Source organism: Lithobates pipiens, unplaced genomic scaffold, assembly GCF_037356315.1.
Source record: "Lithobates pipiens isolate NorthernLeopardFrog02 unplaced genomic scaffold, aLitPip1_a1.2 Scaffold_19, whole genome shotgun sequence".
NCBI classification, from domain to species: domain Eukaryota; kingdom Metazoa; phylum Chordata; class Amphibia; order Anura; family Ranidae; genus Lithobates; species Lithobates pipiens.
The window spans coordinates 62728419-62745760 of record NW_027507764.1 but is presented as its reverse complement, the minus strand read 5'-3'; the positions used below and the strand labels follow the sequence as shown (position 1 = coordinate 62745760).

Below are 17342 nucleotides of genomic sequence, written 5' to 3'. Positions count from 1 at the left end.
GGCCTTACATATCTGTTCTGGGGTAGCACCGGCTCTTTCCACCCAGGACGTGGCTAACGCTCTTGTGGAGTGTACATTCAAGCCTTGTGGAGGGTCCAAGTGTACCCTTCTAAGATGGCCATCTTTATCCACCTGGCTATTGTACCTTTATTAGCTGGTTTACCTTTCCGATTTCCTGAGAAGAGGGTAAACAGGGCCTCTGATGTTCTGAAGCTCTTGGTAGCTTCCAAATAGCCTATGAAACATTTGACATCCAGCCAATGTATTTGCCCTCCTTTGCTATTCAATGGTTTACTACAGAAGGAGTGTAACACAATATTTGCTGACTCTGCAAGCAGACGTCATAGCAATAAGAAAAAACGTTTTAAGGGTAATCAGTCTTAAGGATGCCTTTGATAACGGCTCACATGGCTCCTTAATGGCTGCTTTTAACATGATAGAAAAATCCCTTGTCAGAATTTTACCACATGGCACTGGTCGTAGTCTAGAGACTGCCTTACAAAATCTATTTATGAGCAGGTCCTGTTGTAGGTAACGCTGCAAGTAGACTGATAGGGCTGCAATCTGTACCTTAATTGTGTTTAAGGATAGTTTTTTTTTTTCATCAATGCCTTCCTGCAGGAACTCTAGGATTATTGGAGAATCATATTCTCTTTTTTCCATTCTCTGTTAGCTAGAGGTTAAACTTCCAGACTTTCAGGTATATGGCTCTTGTAACTGGTTTGCAACTTTGTTATGGCTTGCAGTCTTAGTGGTGCCAGGGCTTCTGCCAGGATCTTGGTAAAGATCCTCGGGGGTGAGGAGAGGCTGAAGGGTAAAGCTCGGCTTTGAAAGTGACGGACCTTTTTCCCTATCCGTATTGCTATGCAGAGAAATTTTTGGGAGCTTTCCCTGATGAGAATGTGCAGATAGGCATCCTTTAGGTCTATTTTTGCCATGAAACAATTTTTTTGGAGCAGATTCCTGACAGAGTAGATAGACTCCATTGGCAATTTTGGTACTGTACGACTGTGTTCATTGGGGATAAGTTGAAGGTCAGGCGATATTTTCCTGAAGATTTCTGCACTAAAAACGCATAAAAACCCTTTCCTACTTCCTGTTTGGGGACTAGTATTAGGACTTTTGGGTCTACTAATTCCCCTATGTGTTGTGGTAATTGCCTGAGATTTTTCTGGGTCCCTGGATAATTGAGTAATCAATACTCTTGTGTTGAACTCTAAGGCATATCCTTTTGCGATCGCTCCCCTGACAAAAAACTGTTGGAGGTTAGTTTTTTTCCCACTTTGGAAGGAAATCCTCCAATCTTCCTCCCACTTGGCAGCTGGCCTCACTGTGGTTTGGAATTTTTGCCAGGAGGGTTAAAAAGCATGTTTGTCTTTTGCCTCCCTTTCTGTGTTCTCGTTTGTCCTTTATAGGGACAAAAACACTTTCTGGAAAATGATTTTTTTTCTCAACAGGAAAGTCCTTTTTCCTAATGGCTGTATGCTCTAAGGTTTCATTTTTTCAGTTTTCAAAAGAAACTTGCCTGAAAAAGAAAAGCTACATAAGCATAACTTGGAGGCTGTGTTCCCCGGCCAGGTTTTGAGCCAAAGGGTTCTCCTGGCTGCAACAGATGAGGCTGTTCTGGCTGAGAGTTTTACAGACTCGACTGAGGCATCCGCAACGAAGCCTACTGCTTTAAAGAGCATGGAGAAAGAATTTAACAGCTCTACCCTAGGGATACCCGGCGTCAGATGCTCTTGCAGCTGTTTTAACCAAAATTAAAAATTTCAGGCTACGCAAGTTGTTGCCAGTGCTGGTCTGAGGCTTGCCATTACGGTATCCCATTAACTATTTAGGATTACTTTGTCTCTTTTATCCAAGGAGAATCTTCCTTGCTTCTTAGCATGGCTGTGATGCAAGTAGGACACAAGGTTTTTGTGTAGCTAGCCGAGAGGACATTTCTTTTTGTCTATCTTAGTAGTGGCTTTCTCTGATCGGATCTGGATGATTCTTTCTGAGGGGGACAAGGAGGAAAGGGTTTTGTTTAACAAAAGAACTCATCAAATCCTGGCCTCCTCCTGGTGTGCTAAGGTGCCCAACAGAGCTATAAGGTGATTCACCCAGGGTCTTCTATCACCCCTTGTAATAAGTGATACACAGGAAAAAGAGGCTCAGGCCAGGCCAGCCTACCTGTGATGAGTCGGCGTTTAACTCCCCCGGAGCGTGGGATGCCTCCATGGTGCTCCGTTGCTGTTGACGTCTAAAGTCCATGCGGTTGTGCCTTTATATACACTGGCTCGGCCTTCCCCTTAGCTCTTTGCGCAGGAACCACAACCTTCTGCGCACAGTGATGACATGATATCCACTGGAAGTGACGCCCAGCGGTTTCCGGATCACGCCATCCTAGAGCGAGGAGTGCAAGCTCTTTCACTGCTGATACCACCAATGCTCCTCCATCACTGCTCACTCCCTCACCAGGCACCGGAGGCAGGGGGGACGGGGAACTCCATACCAATGTGGAGGGATACCGTGGCCTGCAGAGAGGAAAGCCTCATGGCCTTAAGGTGAAGGGGATTTTCGGCTGGTCTGGACAGCCCTTGATGATGGATGCTCTCCCACTCCATCTTCCCTAAAAAACTGTTCCTCCAGGTAACATGTCTGCTGATTGAGGAAACAAAAAACTGACCAGATGCCTGAGGGACCGCCTTTTAAATAGCTTGGCAATGTGTTTCTTGTACAGGGGAGGAGTTCCATCTCTCAAGGGCTGTCCTGGAAGATAACTGGGGAAAATCACCTTTCTTTGTTTCTGTTATATAATTTTGAAAATAAGTAATTTTTCACTAAAGTATGCAGATGAGGCTGCACGGGTGGGCGCAGATGCGGCTGCACTGATAATCAGTGTATTTGTTCCCTGTAACTGAAAATCTGGCTTTCCTCACACACTGACAGCACTGAGGAAAGGAATTGCCTATAACCCCAATTTATTTACATGTGATCAGCTGTGATTGGACACAGCTGATCACATGGTAAAGAGCTTACCAGTTTTGGTCCGAAACATGTCGGCATTTTTCTCCAAAGCTACTTAAGTCGCAAGTTTACTATTGACACCATTTCTAATTGGTTTAGCAACTTGTTTATGTATTGCCAATATATGTTTTTTGTTATGTATCAAACACACTTTTCTGATTAATAAATTTATTGATATTACACTGTTTCACGGCTTGGTATATCTCTAATATCCCTTGGGGTACCGGCTATGTGAATCGCATAAGGCCATTTTTTTGTATGGTAAAGAGCTTATGTCATTGGCTCTTTAACCCGATTGGAGATGTACTGTGTCTGAGGGACACAGCTCACCAACAATTGCCACGCTGCACACCTTCAGGGGCTCTCACGAGTGGCAAGATGTGAAGGACATCATATGACGTCCAGTCAGAATGATAAAGCCACCCGTTCTGCTATAGGCCAGGCGGGGCAGTGTTAAAGTATAACTAAAGCCAGAGCATTTAAAATTTTGGATAAAATGGAGGACGGAACAAAGAGAAAAAACAATTAGGTTCACTGGGTTAAAAGGAGTACATGGGATACTTAGTTTTGCAGAGTATCAGGAAATTAAATAAGACCATAAGGATCCCTAACCTAATATAATCAATGGTAACAAGTGTTAGCTAGGTAATCGGTGTAAAATGCAATAGATAATACACAATGCGTTGAAAGGGTGGTAATGGTTAATGTAGAATTATCTGGTAACATCATGGTATGGCTGGATGGTGGTGGTACTTAAAGATGAAGTCTTCACTTTCTATAAACACAACAACATTACAGCTGATAGAAAAGCCAGAACTTTCCAACCAACACAACAGCTGAGAGTCACGACCAACTTTCACACTTAATTCCAAAAGATGGAGCGCATTTTCCAAAAACATTGGTCCATCCTGCAGGAGGATTCACACCTCAAAGCTAACATCACAGACCAACCTCTTATCTCCTATAGATGTGCTAGGAACCTCAAAACCTGAATTGTACCTAGTAAAGTCAAACCAGCATTCACAATGGTTAGCGCTCCATTAAGGTTTTTTAGGCATGTATCAATGCTGTAAAGCCCTATGTTTGACTTGTCCACATGTCATTCACAGACAAAAATAATTCCACTCTAAGGGAAAGAGCTACCCTATATCTGATTTTTACACATGCACTTCTGAGTTTGTGGGGTATTGCATGTCCTGTCATTGTGGCTTACTAAATGTAGGCCGCATCATCCGTAGACTTCGTAAAATATTTGGGGAACATAGGTGGTTAGTAGACACTGGTTCAGATCAGCACAGCATCCCCAAACACTTCCTCACAGGAACTCAGAGTTTGGGTGATTGAGGCCATACCCAAAAGCCTTCCTGCAGCTGAATGTTTTAAGCGTCTCTGTGCCCGAGAATCCTACTAGATTTATCAGTTGGACACCTTGGCACCTGGCGGGTTGAACAAGGAGCTTGAGGTTAATCCCCTGCTTTGAATATCACCACCATCCAGGCGTACCATGATGTCACCAGATCATTTTACATTAACCATCGCCACCATTTCAACATTTCAACCCATTGTGTATTATCTATTGCATTTTACACCAATTACCTAGCTTACGCTTGTTACCATTAATTATTTTAGGTTAAGGACCCTTACGGTCTTATTTCATTTCCTGATACTCTCCAATAGTAACTATCGCATGTACTCCTTTTAACCAAGTGAACCTCATTGTCTTTTCGCTTTGTTACATGCTCCATTTTCCCAAAACCTCTCCCCCCTCTTCTCTTCGTACCATCAACTTAGATCTTAGACCAAAATTCTTTTTATTTTATTATATTTATTTTTACATTTATATTTATTCTTATTTATATTTATTTTCTTTTTACATTTAATTTCATTTTTATTTCTATTTTTATTTTCAATTTCATGTTTATTTTCATCTTTACCTCCATTACTGTTTTCCCTATTCTAAATCCTTTCCCACCCCCTCCAACCTTCTCAAGTGTCCTCCCCACCGGTCTAACATAGCCATGTCTCTATATTTATGGGTCATGTTTTTAAAGGTCTTAAACTTTATCGTAGAAGGTTTTCAATTCATCACAGATACTAGGTTTGTTTTCAATTATATTTAGTGTATCCAGTATATTTTTTTCATATATTTCCACCTGTGCATTTTTCGCATTGTGTATTATGTTCTTTCCCAGCACACATTATCTTAACACAGGTCAACTGCGGGCCATTACCATGGCTCCACACCCAGCAACCAAGATTTCTTATTTATCCCTGGTCCTACATGGCTGTCCCTAATGCCTGATGAAGGAGCTTGCATGCTCCGAACGCACGCACCTTCTACTCCACCCGGATGTGACGCCAGCGGCTATGTCTACCTGAGTCTCAGGAAGCACCGGGAGCCACCAGTGCGGCCGGAACCTGGGGCTTTCTCTCCCCTGACCGCGGCCTGTTCTCCCCAGGAGTGGATGAACTCCAATATATACTACATGCGCAGACAGTATCTTCATCTTGTGAGTTTTCTACTGACTTCTTTGGAAATAAATGTTGTACTACTGCTGCACTTAGATGGCGCTGCTCTCTCTTATCAAGAGCCTGCAGCCGTCAAAAGCCAGCACTCATCCTCCCAAGACTATACTTGCTCCTGACACTGGCTTTAATGAACTTTCATGGTATGTACTGCTTATGGCAGAGAGTTCAATTGCCCACTCTCTCTACACACGGCCAACAGTGCGCTCATGAATGTATGTTCATTGTTTCGGTTTCAGTTTTATTGCTGCTTGTGCCCCTGTTAAGGAGGAGATTCACTCGCTCTATTTGTCCTGTTTACCATAAACGTAGAAAGTAAGAAAAATATCCACTTTTCGGTTGTCCCCAGACAAGTAATAGAGGGGGACACCAGATTGAGTGACCTGGGGGGCCCCAAGGGATTCCCTTAATTTGCATGGATTCCCTTTCATTTTCTGTTTGGCTATGGGACGGGAAGTGAAGGGAAATCTCTGCAATAGCACACAGATGGCGAAAAAAAAAAAATTCTGTCAGGGGTTATAACACTCCCTTGCCAAAATGAAATAAAAAATAAATAAATAAATAAATAAAAGTTTTTGCCTATAGTTCTACTTTAAGGTTTAGATCCCGGAATGTGGTAAACAGCAATGAGGGGTGTTAAGGATATTTAATTGACAGACTTACGTAAAACCCTTAGCCGTTTGGGACTTTGCCATAATTAGCAGTTGCTAAATGATTTCTCAAACCTGAGATTGTGTCTACAGTGCTAATTATACTCGGGCTTCAATTTGCAGACATAACATGCCAGCTACCTGTGGTTTTGCAGCTTCGAATTAGATCACTCAACATGATCAATGTACAGGATATCGCTATCATATTGTAGCTTACCAGTTCTTTCATGTGATGGCTACATTTGTTTTCTTTTTTAGACTTTCTTTTTTTTATTTTGATTTGATGATCTAGCCCAGGGGTGCCCAACCTTTTGAAGTGCAAGGGCCACTTAAGCGACTTGGTGACCGGTCACGGGCCACAATGAGCGGAGCGGGCGGATGGCATGTCCGTGTCCACTCTGCATTTGGAGAGCAGACACGGATGCAGCCCACGATACTTTTTATAGGATTGTATTGGAGGTAGAACACATAAGTCGATTTATGTCTGCCACTACTTAGAGGTGAATGGAGGTTCCAGTTGGTCGGACTGTCGGAACTGACCGTGTGAAAGGGGTCCAAGGTTGCTTTCACACTGATGCACTGCGGTTTACCCACACCACGTGTGCAACCCAATGTACCTTTGGCTTTCTTGCAGTTTGCCATAGACTTCTATTATATTCTGCAGGTTTGGTGCACTTTCAGAAAGCTCACCAAATTTGCCGGTAATAATAGAAGTTTATGGCTTAGTGCAGGTAATTGCTCTGCACCTGCGGATCAGTTTGAAAGCAGCCCAGTGACCACTGCAGAAAAGATATGCTACACTATGATTTTAGTAATAAACTGACCTTTAAAAACAATATTCTTTCTATTCTATCCCAGGGCAGGAGGCCCGCGGGCCACATCAGAGGGCTCTGCGGGCCACATGTGGCCCCCGGGCCACTGGTTGGGCACCCCTGATCTAGCCAGTAAATCTGTTTTACAAAAGAACAAGATCCCTTCCAGATATATCAGTTACAGGACAATCCATTTACCACTGACAGGGGTGCCTACAATGATTAGCTTTTATGTAAAACCTTGATCTCAAAAAGGAAAAAACTGTTTGCTGTAACTGCTTATAAAGTGTTTGCTGGAGCTTGGCTTCAACCCCCCCTCCCCCCCCCCCCGATAGACTCCAAATGTGCCTGTGCCCTCTGTGCTCCTTCATCCAAAGTGGGGAAGCTCATAATACAGGAGGTTCATTACTGACCAGATCAAGTGAAAACCAAAGGGGGCGGGGGGAGCAAAAAAAACAAATTAAAAAAAATGCAACCACCACATCTAATGGATACAAGGTCCACATCCAGCCAATTGTCTAAGCCAGGAAAATAAAAGACTGACAATGCTGGAACCTGAAGTTTGTCCCAGGACAGGATCCACTCTACCTCTTTTGCAGCAGAAAGACTTCTTGTTCCTCCCTAATGACTTGCACAATATATACCCCTGCCATGGCATTGCCTGGTTGAATATAAACCAGATGGCCCTTCGACGGGTTGTTCCACCTCTGAAGGAACAGCTAGATCGCCCGAAGCTCCAAGATGTTAAATCGGCAGACCAGATTCCTCTGACGACCAAGTCCCCTGTGCAGACAAAGTTCCTAGAACTTCCGCCATCCCAACAGGGTTTCTCCAAAACACAGGAAGAAACAACTTCCTCAACTCGAACACCAGCTCCCAGAACAACTAAACCAGGGGCAGCCTGGTCCTGGGCATCAACTGAAAATGTTTATCCAGAGACAGAACTGACTTCTAAATGTTCAGAGCCTGAAGGCATATGCTCCCTTTGAGATTTGGAACACAGAACACATTGGGGTAAAAACACATTGAACCTTTTGCAACAGAGACTAGGTCTATGATCCATTGGTCCAAAAGTCCAAAGAAAGCCCGATAAAGATCGACAAGCCGCAGAGAAGATAGAGGGGAAATTTGAAGTTAGAAAAACGAGGAGTGCAGAGAACAAAACTCTAGCTCAGGGGTCTCCAAACTTTCTAAAAACATGGCCAGCTTACTGTCCTTCAGATTTTAGAGGGCCAGACTGACAGTGGGAGTAGAAAATGCTCTTATTGGTTTTAGTGGAAAGAATAGTGCCCTATTGTTGGCATCAGTGGGAGGAATAGTTTCATGTTGTTGACATCAGTGGGAGGAATAGCACCCAACCATTGGTGTCTGTGGGAGGAATAGTGCTAGACCACTGGTGTCAGTGAGAGGAATAGTGCCCCATCATTAGTGTCAGTTGTGGATGATATGGTGCCCCAAGGGCAGGATAGAGGCAAGCAAAGGGTCAGGGTTGCAGTTTGGAGACTGCTACTCTAGCTGGTAGGCCTGACAAAATACCACCTCTTGAACAGAGAGAGGCATTGGGGATGCAAGATATCCAAGCAGCTGCAAAGGTCAGCAGATGTTCCCCTACTTTGAAAGGTGGAGTCAGACATTCATGTCAAGGAGGACTTGTCAGTCGATTTGGCAGCCTTGGATTGCCAGAACGTGCACCTGGATTCCTTTGATAAAAAGCATCCAGAGCCAGTTTGAGACCAAGTCCCTTGAAGGCCATGATGATCAACACCTTCTTGCAAGAGAGTTCCACAGTACAACACTTTAGCCAAAGAGACCTGCACTTATATACTGACTAGAGACTAATGCGAAAAATAAGCCAGGAGGCTTCTAGTAGGCTACCACAGCTAAAATTCAAAGCCACAGACATTTCATGCGTTAAATGATCAGAGAATCAATAAAATCAGCAGTTAAACTCTTTTTTAAGGGACTTTGATCAATCAGACTCGGTCTAGCAAATCAAAATTACAACCAAAATCAGAAGCAAGGCAAGACCCACCAGAGACAACATTCTTGGAAAGGACCTTTAGCTGCTTATGGATTGCATCCCTAGGCAGGTGCGTCCCCTTGTTACAGTGAGACTGCTGGGTCCACAGTAATAACTGGCTACTGAACAGAATCCTCACTAAGCTTTCACAGAGACAAGCAAGAGAATAGTGGGAGCAAACAGCCTATAATTATTATTATACAGGGTTTATTTGTAGGGTTTCCAGATAAAAGGTCTTTGAGTCTTTAGAGACCTTTTAAAAAGTGACATGGTGATCCTCTAACACCTCTGTGCACCACATCAATAAGGTACAAAATGGTTTCATACTACATGGGAGTGATACAGAGAACTGAAAATCCTCAGGGGAAAGCTCATCACTCAAAGCCGATCGGAGATCCCGACGGAATGTGTCCGATCGGAGCGGCTTGTCGGATATTCCGACTGTGTGTGGTCTGCATCGGACTGTTTCCGTCGGACCAAATTTTCCAACTTGCCGGAAATATTTTCAGACAAAATGCTCCGATCGGACATACTCCGATCATGTGTAGAGAATTCCGATCGGACAAAGTGCCACGCATGCTCAGATCAAATTCCTACATCAAAGCTATTGGCTACTAGCCTGAACGTAGTCCCATCGTAACGAAATTACGTCATCACGTTCTGAAAGATCGGATTTTCCGACAACTTTGTCCAATCGTGTGTATGCAACAGTTTCGGACAAGATCCGTCGGACAAAATCCGACAGATTTGGTTGTCGGAATCTCCGACCGTGTTTACAAGGGCTTAGAATGAAACGCTCCTCGACTGATGGCCGAGAAGCTACTAAGGCCCTTTGCTGGAGATGGCACAGTAGCCTGCTTGTGGCTGCTGTGATTAGAGACATAAAACAACTGGGTAATTTGGGTTGTGAAGTCTTGCATGACTGTAATAAAACCTCTGCTGCATTCCAGGCTACAGAAGTTGACACTTTCAGGGGTGCCCTAAAAGTAGTCTCCAATCTGTTCGTGGACAGTGTCCTGAGGACATCCAGAAGAGTGGGATTAAGTCTAGTGATTGGTTGTAGACCTAAACATTAGGAAGAGGTCACATGCTCCTCCAAACATAAGAGTGCTGGGTACTGGAAGGAACATTGGGAGCCGGTATAGGGGGCCAGGGTGATGGTGAGAACATGGGTCCTCTACAGAGACATTAAGAGCCCTGCTTTAGGACCACTTGGAAAAAACTCCTGCATGCTGTGCACCAACACAAAATGCACGTGTATCAACGCAAGGCATATTTACAGCATTTGTGCATTCTCAAAGAAGCCTTCAGTCTCAGAAGTAATAGTGATGTAAACACTGATCCACACTGGCTGGGCAGATAGAAGACATTCTTCTTTCCAGAAGTATGTGATGCCAAGATTTATGAGTGCATAATTTACATTATCTGAGGCTGTGGAGCAGCAGCCGAATTCTTGGAAGAAAGCAGTTCAGAACACACTTATGGGAAATAAGATTATTATGCCACAAGGCTAATTAAACTCTGCAGCGCTTCACTGATGGTGGAATTTTAAAGCATAATTCAAAGAGGACCTACACTTTTTTTTTTCTTCTTATATACTGTAGATACTCACATGAAAAAGGGCAGCTAAATGCATATAATTTTATTCAAATATTTTGATGTTTTAGCACCCCGATTTCTCTGTAGTGCGTGATTATGTACAGGGGAATCCATATTTGCTAAGGAGATCTTATGCTGAATTCATTTGTATTAAGCGCAAATTATATAATATCGAAGGGTAACAATTCAAGGTATTTATTACACAATACTTCCCCTAACAATTCATTGGATTTTCTCTCCAGAAGCATGGGGCCTGTTTTTTTTTTTATTTATTTTTTTAGGTATTTCTGGACTGGGATGCTAGATCAGAAACTGAATCATACTGGGAGTTTAATAGTGCTATCCATAATGGGCACAGCTAAAGAACATTTAAAAAAATAAGTATTTTAAATTATATTATACAAAATTGATTCAATTATTACTGCCATATAAAGCTGGATGCCACGTAACTCCACATATAGGCATATATGTAAGTATAAAGTATATACAAAGGGACATTTCCGACGGGCTTTAGATTGAGAGCCTGTTCTTAATTTTTCAGACGGAAAACCTTTCTATTGGATTTTTCGATCGTGTGTATGCAATTCCGACACGCAAAATTCTGACGCGGAAACAATTCGACGCATGCTTGGAAGCATTCATTTTCCCTTTAGCCGAACGTGTTGTATGTCACGGTGTTATTGAATTTGGTGTGACTGTGTGTAGGCAAGACAGTTTGAGCGAAATTCCGTCAGAATTCCGACGTGAAAACCACCAGAGCTTTTTCCGACGAGAATTCCGATTGTGTGTATGCGGCATTAAGGCAAGGGTGCTCAATCTTAGGCCTTTGGAGCCCTGTGATGTGGCCCTCAACCTCTAACCAGGAAAGAGCACTTCTACAATATCCTGCGGGTTTGATGAGCTTTCTGAAAGTGCACCAAAGTGCACCTTGTGTCTTTATGCTGTGCATAAAGACACAAGGTGGGGGAGAGCTACAAGGTTCAGGTCAAGACAAGATATACCTGTGCTCAAATCCCAATAGCTCGTATATGTATTTAAATGATCAGGTACCTCAACCTTGTTAGCTCTCCCCACCTTGTGTCTGTATGCCCCATGTTGGCATGGTGTCCACTGCAGCATTTGCAGTGGCAGCATGCCAACATGGGGCATACGCAGTTGGCCAGCTTAAAGAGGAAGTTATGGGTTTACTTCCTTTGCTTCCCTACAAAGGTAAAGCTTAATGGGCTACTATGCAGCACATAGTAGCCCATTATGTGTCACTTACATGACACAGGAGCCAGCGATGTCACCGCTGTCCCCTCTTCCACGGAGCGTCCATCTTCTTTCCGGGCATCGTGGCTCCGGCGCTGTGATTGGCTGCAGCCGCAATGACGTCAATTCCGCGCATGCGCATGGGTGCCGCCATATATTTATTTTTGTTCAAGTGCATGGTATACACTTTAGGTCTAGCAGCAATCTAACTGACATACCACATTCAGATATTTTTCATTCTGATAGTGAGAGGGAACCCCATTTCTCTATATCCACTAACGGCATATCGCCGTTAGTAGCAGCATGCTCAGTGTGAGTGCGCTCCGCTGTCTACGTCTATCTTTTTGCAAATATCTCCTAAACCGTGTAGGTTTAGGAGATATTTCTTGGACCTACAGGTAAGCCTTAATCTAGGCTTACCTGTAGGTCAAAGTGGTCTGTAAGGGTTTACAACCACTTTAAACATGTATTGCAAGATATGTGAACTAAATATCCCTGTTTTTCATTGCATAGTTTGCTGGAAAGGGTGTTTAGCAGTGTGCAGAGGATCCATCCAGAATGTGAAGTGTTAATATGTGGTCACACCCCTTTAGCACTGGATCGTTTAAATATATGTACAAGCTATTGGGATTTGAGCACAGGTACTGTATATCTTGTATGTTGTAATGCAGGCGAGTAAGCTCCTGTATCCATTATGGAGAAGGAGAGGCTCTCAGTTAAGGATCTAGAAGGCCTCAGCGTTTGCTATAGTAGTTCCAACCTCCACAGTGGTCCCTCAGGTACAGAATATGTATAGGCACTTGGCGACCGCCTCCTGTAGCTTTACTACTACAGTGAGGCTCGGCTGTGTAGGATCACGTAAACATATGAATTTTGCATTTGCGGGTAGGGGGCGAGTGTGTGCACACCCGCCAGCCCTAAGGCCACTTTCACACTGAGGTGCTTTACAGGCGTTTTAGCACTAAAAATAGCACCTGCAAAGCGCCTCTCCAGTCACTCCAATGTGAAAGCCAGAATGCTTTCACACTGGAGCAGGATGCTAGAAAAAGTTCTGCAAGCAGCATCTTTGGGGCAGTGGAGGAGTGCAGAACCTCCGCCGCGCCTGCCCACTGAAATAGGCAGTGCTGCCAAGTGATTGCAAAGCGTTTCAGCAGTGGCGCTACATGGGCAGTATTAATCCCTTCTTCGGCTGCTAGCAGGGGGGTTAAAAGCACCCCGTTAGTGGGCGAAAAACACAACTAAAATGACGGTAAAGCGCCGCCCCAACTAGTGCCGCTTTACCACCAACTCTCTCACCGCCCCACCGTGAAAGTAGCCTAACTGTGCTGTCATTTGCTACAGCACAAGTCGATCAGCGGGTCCTGGCCAATGATTTATGGCCAGAGTACGCTGATCGGCTGAGCGAATGACAGAAGTCTGTGTTGGTAAACAATACAGAGCTCTCTACAGTCAGCAGCAATAAGCATTTTTTTTTTCAGAGAGTGAAAACTGCCACAATGTATAGTACAAACAGTACACACAGTAAATATTGTTATGCACACAGTTAACGCTTTGATCTCCCATAAATGTTAACCTTTTCCCAGCCAGTGTCATTAGTACATTGACCGTGCATATTATTAACGCGGATCACTGTAAGCCTTCATGTACAATGCTGCTGGAAAACGGACATTTAGGAACAGTTGGGCATTTTTATTTTAGCTGCCCCTGACCTCTATGTTATCTTATCAGTACATGTGCATAGGGCCATTTATAGGCAGTTGAGTTTAGAAGCATTTTTTGGAAAACAAAAAAAAATGCATTCAGGATGGATGTTCAGAGGCATTTGAAACGCAAAATACCTGTAACAGCTTGTAAAACGTGTGTAAACGTGGTAACTCACATTTAGCCATGTTTTGTTTACATTGTTTTTAATGGAGATACATTTTTGACTATTAAAAAAAAAAAAAAGCTGCTAAACGCAAAACGCTGCTAAACGCAGCAAAACAGAAGTTTTGTAAACGTCAATTACGATCTTATTAAGTTAAATTGTTCAGGAGAGGTTTCAAAATGTCCTGTGTACATTAGGCCTAAGCCTCTGTACACACGGTCGGACATTCTGCCAACCAAATCCATCGGATGTTGTCCGTCGGATCTTGTCCGAAACTGTTGCATACACATGGTTGGACTAAAAATCTGATCATTCAGAAAGTGATGACGTAATTTCGTTACGATGGGACTACATTCAGGCTAGTAGCCAATAGCTTTGATGTAGGAATTTGATCTGAGCATGCGTGGCACTTGGTCCGATCAAAATTCTCTACACATGATCGGAGTATGTCCGATCGAACCAGTTGGTCGGAAAATATCTCCAACAAGTTGGAAAATTGAGTCCGACGGATATTCCGACGGAATCAGTCCGATGCAGACCACACACAGTCAGATTATCCGACAACACGGTCCGATAGGACTGATTCCGACGGATTCTCCGACCGTGTGTACAAGTTCTAAGTGTCACTGGTGATGTCAGGGTCAGTCAGTTCCCACAAAGTGTCAGTTAGTGTCAGATTGCCCACTGCACAGTCCCATTATAAGTGGCTGATCACCCGCCATTACTAGTATAAAAGGAAAAAAAAAAGCAAAAAAAAAAACTCCAGTGTATACATACTTCTCTATACACGTCTTCAAACAATGATCTACCTTTTCAAGCCAACCAATCCATATACGGTACATTTATTGGGGGTTTTTTTTTAATTTGCATTGGAGCAGAATACATTTTGGCCTAATTTATGAAGAAATTTTATTTTTTATTTTTATAGGATATGTTTTTTATATCAGAAAGTAAAAGGTATAATTTTTTTCCCCCAAACTTTTCAGTTTTTTTTAATAATAAAATTTATAATAAAAATAAAAAACTCAGTGGTGATCAAACAGCACCAAAAGAAAACTATTTGTGGGAAAGAATATTTGTTTGTAAATTTTGTTTGGGTAACAGCGTTGCATGACTGTGCAATTACCAGGTAAAATAGAGCGGTGCCAAATAGCAAAAAATGGCCTGGTCTTGAAAAGGGGGGGGGGGGGGTAAAACTTTCCAGAACTGTGCATATTTACATTGTGCTAAGCTGGACCCGTGTCTATGCAATAAAAAAATACCAAAAAACTAAGCAAAAAACACACATACTTGTAAGTTCAGCTTTAAGAGATCCATATCTAAGACATTAGAAGTTATAGAGCAGTTTTGGTCTACAGCAGTTCTACTATTAAAATAACAGGCATAATATTACTTTATTTTTTTAATGAACTCTTGGCAATAACTTTTTTCACAATTAGCCTTTTACCGTGCTATTAATAACAAATAAGACTGCAGCAAAGTACAATTTCTGGCTGTTCTTCATATGGTCATACATAACGGTCCTCAATGGCTGGACTTACTTTCACTGAGAGCCCTGCTCAGCTGCTCCATCTTTTCTTTGGCTGTTTTGATAAGACGTTGTTCTAACTGGAAAGAGAGAAAGCAAAGTGAGATGCCACAGCTACCGCAGGCCACCCGGGGAATATTCTGTCCCAAATGCTTAAGGCTGGCTTTGCACTATGTGCGGCATGGGGCACAGCAGGGGGTCCGGTACATCCCCATTCCAGGTCCGAATTTTTGCCTGAATTCAGACCTGAAACAGAGCCAAAGACGCACAGGACCCTTTTGCTTATGTGCTCCGCGGCTGCCCCGGAGATGTCTGAACCGGCTCCATTGAGATCCAGTTACACTCTCATCATGCGAATTGGATGCAGGGAAACTTGAAACTGTGAACCCAGTCTAAAGCTGAACTCTGGGATAAGCTAATATTGTCCAAACACAAAAGCAATGTGTATTTTAAATTGAATCTTGTCAGTTTCTTCTAGATCTATGCAGTAATCCAGTGCTAAACTAGTCCTCATCCTCAGCTTCCTGTAATAAAGATCGACCGCTGCTGCCCTCTCTCCTTGTGTGGGTCTGACTGGTCTTGTCTCCACCCCTTCCTGTAGCAGGTGGAGTCTGCAAGGTTCCTCCCACAGGCTATGTACAGCTCAGTGATGTCACAACTACTTTGACAAGGTAATATCTGGGTTCACAAAGGTATTTCATGCACAATAAAGTAGCTTTATATCCTTTGTGGCTGTTGAGGAATATACTTAAAGGATAAGTTCACCTTTTGGTACAAACACGTTACATCCATATTCAGGGTGTAACATGTAACGCGTTACTGTTGCAACAGCCCCGAACCCTTCTGATCCCCCGTTGTAACAGCAGGTTGGGGATCCTCTCACTCTCAGAATAATAAAAAAAAAAAAAACAAAAAAAAAACAGTTTGTTGAATTGGAGCATGCAGTACCTGCCTGGAGTTTGCCTGCATGGGCTTCCTCCAGATACTCCGGTTCCCTCCCACACTCCAAAGACATGCTGGTAGGTTAATTGGATCCTGCCTAAATTGGCCCTAGTATATGAATGTGAGTTAGGTACCTTAGATTGTAAGCTCCTTGAGGGCAGAGACTGATGTGACTGTACAATGTATATGTAAAGTGCTGTGTAAATTGACGGCACTATATAAGTACCTGTAATAAATAAATTGGAGAACTACAAGTACCAACAGCCTTTGCAACTGTTGACTTGTAGATCTCAATGAACTACCAGGGCACTGTTAAGCGCTCTAGGTAGTTTCTTTGATGCTTCCTGTCATTGTATAACTGCCTGCCTGTATGAGGTATGAGCGGACAGCTTACACAGACAGCCTACAAGCCCCGTGTTGCGGGTGCAATGCTTTACAGCAGGGGTTTCAAACTGGCGGCCCTCCAGCTGTTGCAAAACTACAAATCCCATGAGGCATTGCAAGGCTGACAGTTACAAGCATAACTCCCACAGGCAGAGACATGATGGGACTTGTAGTTTCACAACAGCTGAAGGGGGGCCAGATTGAGACTCCTGCTTTACAGGCTCCTAGTGAAAAAAATAACAAATGCATTTTTTTACCTGAAAAAAAGATCTGCATTTCTTTTTTAAAAGGTGAACTTATCCTTTAAACAAAAGTTTTGTGCCCAGAAAGTAGCTTTAAAATAGATCTAAATCACTGACTCAAAAATGAGCACATACACTTTTCTGTGCGATTATCTGGGCTATAGCAAAACAAACTGGTGCTCTCCCACTGTGCCCTGTACCCAGGTGCTCCAGAGAATGGAAACCATACGAATAATGGAGCGTGTACATCATACAATATTTGTTACGATGCATAATTGTGACCATAAATGGGACATGATTAATTATCCCATAATAATATCCCAGGGGGCATGAGATACCGTATATGTTTTGCACAGTTCATTGCATATCTCTCTTTTTCTAACTCTTAATTTTTCTTTTAATCGTTTGTTTTTTTAGGAAAACTATTTAGCTTATTCCTAGTTAATTTAATTACTTTATTGTATGATCCAGGAACCAGAGATGTTACTATTCTAGGCATAGTTATGCTGCGT

At 43.0% G+C, this 17342-nt stretch overlaps 1 protein-coding gene across 1 annotated transcript in view; it reads right to left on the bottom strand.

The window, feature by feature from the left end:
* Positions 1-17342, bottom strand: part of ANKIB1 (ankyrin repeat and IBR domain containing 1) — a 256563-nt gene that overhangs the window by 26474 nt on the left and 212747 nt on the right. Inside the window, exon 14 of the mRNA XM_077490802.1 lies at positions 15276-15342. Within this exon, the coding sequence (XP_077346928.1) occupies positions 15276-15342 (67 nt within the window). The remainder of the gene's footprint in view (positions 1-15275; positions 15343-17342) is intronic.